Consider the following 4,061-nt stretch of genomic DNA (forward strand, 5'->3'; position numbering starts at 1 on the left):
ATATTTGATATTTGTATTTCTCAAAAACCTATATATTCATTATAAAATTTTTAAATAATTACTTGATACTTTACTTTTCCTTTAAAGATTTACTACGGTAAATTTTTTCAATAACTTATTATCCTATTACTCTTAATTTTATAGCAATCATCGGATGATTTATTTTAAGTCAGATTAGCTTAAACAGTGCATTTTTTTTATGCAGATTCAGTTACTCTAAATACAAGCAGTTCATATAGAAAACATTAAAATAACTTATGTTACTTAAGTGTAACAAAACCCGAAAGCTAGATTAGATTCTGGGGTACATGTCAAATAAACAATGCTTGGTGTTAAGATTACATCAGAAACAATGGTGACAAAATTTCATTCAATGGAACACAAAGCTGAATTGTAATCTTATGTTCATGGCTTCATGCATGAATCTGTTCCCAAGATTCTTGTTTCCTAGCATCAATTACACATGTATATCATCTTTAAATGCCACGACACCCTCAATTTTTTTTTGTTGAAAAATTAAAAACGGCAGGTGTCAATTTCTTCCTTGATTTATTAATAATGAGGCCATGATGCTAACGCCTAAGACGAGCAAAAAACTTAGGCATGCACGTGAATATTATCTTGGATTTGACAACATATAAAGTTTGTAGCTTCTTCTCACAATAACAATAGAAAAAATTTTGGACTCTTTTGGAAACACTATTATATTATTATTCAACAATTCCAATACTCATGAGTCATATATAACACTAGAATTGAATTCATATTCATAATATATCTTACTTGCGAGTCCAATTAAATCAAGAGATTTTCCATTTCTATAGAAGGCTATGTTGATTTTATAGCAAAAGTGGAATTAAATTAATATCATATATTAATAGAGACTTTATATTATTAGGACAAGGTTTTGTAATGGGTTGGAGGTACCATGCTGGGTTGGGTCTCATTGGAGCTTTTGTGTCTTTTTGCTCTGTTTTGTTTTCTATTTTGATTGATTATGGTTGATACTTGATACTACTTTGCATGCGTTATATCTTCTTTTTTTTTTTTAGAAGTTATTGTTGTTTTGTTTAATTTGAAACTCTTCAAAGACATTGAAGACTCTATCCAATCCAAGGATATGATACTTTAATTTGTTACAATTATATTTGAAGTATGGATAAAATCAATGAATAACAATGGTATGAAAACTTTGTTGTTTTTATTTAACATAGGGACAAAATATACCATTATTTGATCTATATATGTATATAGCTATAGAACTTTTCATGTTTATATATTTTTGGAGGAAGCAAGAATTTATCTTTAACATAGTGTGATCTAAAACATTTAATTGTGAGTATAGGTGCCTTGTTATCATATGTGAATATCTACAAACTATTAATTATTGATTATTTTTCTTCTAATTTTACTATTATGTTACTATCCAAAGTAAATATAGTAATTATAAATTAAAGAAAAGGAACAAGTGGTAGCACAATGGTTATAGACTATTTTTTTTTCCTTAGATTTAAATCAATTTAATAATTTCTAAGTGTCAAATAGTTAGGTACAGATAATTGCAACAAAGTTTATGATATGTTTGTGCAGAGGATTTTCAGAGTTTACAAACAACCATTTGCACTCACATATATTGGAGTATCTATGATGGTGGTGTATCTACCCATTTCAGTTCTCAAAGACTGGATCTACAAATCAATGAAGAATTTATATAGAAACCTTCATAGGGACTACAATAATGTCCCTTTTAGAATGCATGAGATTCAGCAGCAGCCGCAAACCGATTTAAAGAGTAGTTTGATCACTGACAAACATATCAAAGAAGCAGAAGAAGGGGTGGTTTTGGTAAAGAAAGAAGGAGATGATGAGTCTCATCAATTGGTGGATGCAGAGTGTTATGGAAATGGTTCATGGGAAATTGCTAAGTGTTGTTTGTACCTTACTCCAATATGGTTTGCAGCAGAGGTAACATGAATTCATCTAAATAATGATATAAGGACTTTTAAGATGTTAGTTCGTTTCATGAATAGTTATATCTCTAACACATTTCTTTAAATCAGAATTTTTTTTAGATGTTTCATTTTTTGTTTGGGCCTTTTTTTTATTTTTTTTATGCTATTCTTTTTTGTTTTAGGAATAACAAGGAGCGAACTCTAAATTTTCGATTATAAAATTTTTGATATTATGTTATAATATCAAAAAAAATATGGTGATTTCACTAGAAGAAAAACAACTTATTCTCTTCAAGGAGGATACCATAACTCTAATACTATGTTAGAAATAAGAAATTAAACTGGAGGAAGGATTTGTGTATTATTAAGTGTAATCAAGTTGTCTGGAATGATACGATATAAAAGTGTATTTATAGATGCTAAGAGAATCGTAATAATAAAAACGTAATATTCTATAATAAATATTTAGATATACTAAATAATTCTAATTGATTCTAATTGATCCTAATTATATTCTAACAAGTTTAAATAATAGGATGATATAATTGTATCTCTAACAGAACCATTGTTTCTATAAATAAATAAATAAAATGAGAGTATTGCATAGTTTTTTGAATTTTGATTGATGAAATTGTTATGATGGATGATGCAGTACATGGCAAACCTGGCACTTGCAAATACAAGTGTTGTGAGCACAACAGTGCTGAGTTCAACGTCAGGTCTGTTTACACTTTTGTTTGGAGCTGTTGTTGGTCAGGACTCAGTAAACATTACCAAAATATCTGCTGTCATTATCAGCATGGCTGGTGTTGCCATGACCACTCTTGGCAAAACATGGGCAGCAGATGAACATATTGCCACCTTCTCTCAGTAAGTTCAATAATAATCTTTGCTTCAACTTATCATTTTTATTTATTTATTTATTTATTCTAGAATTTTTAGATATAAGTGTGTTCCAAGATTGAATATATGAAGGAGACACTTTATTGAGTTGATATGAATGGGTATCAAATATATTTTGGTATCACACTCATTCTCACATGTGTCTTTTATGTTCAATTATGACTTGATAAAAAAAATAAAAAAAATATTTCTTCATTTAGACACATTTAAATATTATTCCCATACTACCATTGTGGTTATATATATATATATAAATACTTATTTATCTTTATATTATATATGTTGTCGTTATTGTTTGAATTTCTAAAAATGGAAATTTATTCTTGTGGCTTAGGAGAACTAGAATGCATTCCATAGCTGGAGACATTTTTGCTCTACTCTCAGCAGTATGTTGTGGCTTATACACAGGTGTGTAAATTCATTTAGTTCTCAAAAAATTAGATGTCTCAAATTAGTTTTTAAAAGAAGTAACAATTAATTAATGGTAGAAATTTACGTACAGTTGTCTTTATATGAAATTATTAGTTAAAAATAGTTAGATAATTTGATATGTTTGACTAAATTGTTATTTAATTATGTACGTAATTGTCCACCTTAATTAAATTGATGTGCGTATAATCTCACAAAAACTAGTCGGATAATTTCAACCAAGTAGGTCAATTTTATAATATCAAATTCACTTCTAATTTATAAAGATAGACACATATAGTTAACACTAATCACAATGTATCAATTAAATTGGTGAATTAATTGCAGTGCTTCTGAAGAGTTATGCTGGATCAGGGGACAAAGTTGACATGCAAAAGATTTTTGGGTGTATCGGTCTCTATTGTCTTCTTGGCTTTTGGTGGCTAGGTTTGGATTTTCTCTTATTTTCTGTTAATTATTAGTTTCAATGAGTGAATGCATTTTCTTATACTCTTCTTACTTCCTTGCAGCATGGCCGTTAAATGCGGTGGGAATTGAACCTGTTTTCCAATTTCCAACTTCATCATCCACAATGGAAATTGTTATTGCAAATAGCATTTGGTCAAGCGTTATTTCAGATTACTTTTGGTAACTTGCAAATAACTACAAATTTTCAATTATCTTATGCATTCAACTTTTTTATACTGGAATTTATTTAACGTTAGTATTTTCTTAACAATTAATACATTTTTTTTGTTTTGTTAATTTAAATATATATATATATATATATATATATAT

The 4,061-nt window shown here is 28.2% G+C and overlaps 1 protein-coding gene across 1 annotated transcript in view; it reads left to right on the forward strand.

The window, feature by feature from the left end:
• Positions 1,568–4,061, forward strand: part of LOC107648531 (uncharacterized transporter C405.03c-like) — a 3,766-nt gene continuing 1,272 nt past the window's right edge. Inside the window, exons 1-5 of the mRNA XM_016352356.2 lie at positions 1,568–1,965; positions 2,605–2,822; positions 3,190–3,263; positions 3,612–3,710; positions 3,794–3,911. Coding sequence (XP_016207842.2) covers positions 1,579–1,965; positions 2,605–2,822; positions 3,190–3,263; positions 3,612–3,710; positions 3,794–3,911 — 896 coding nt within the window. The 5' untranslated portion in view covers positions 1,568–1,578. The remainder of the gene's footprint in view (positions 1,966–2,604; positions 2,823–3,189; positions 3,264–3,611; positions 3,711–3,793; positions 3,912–4,061) is intronic.

Source organism: Arachis ipaensis, chromosome B06 (genome assembly GCF_000816755.2).
Source record: "Arachis ipaensis cultivar K30076 chromosome B06, Araip1.1, whole genome shotgun sequence".
Classification (NCBI taxonomy): domain Eukaryota; kingdom Viridiplantae; phylum Streptophyta; class Magnoliopsida; order Fabales; family Fabaceae; genus Arachis; species Arachis ipaensis.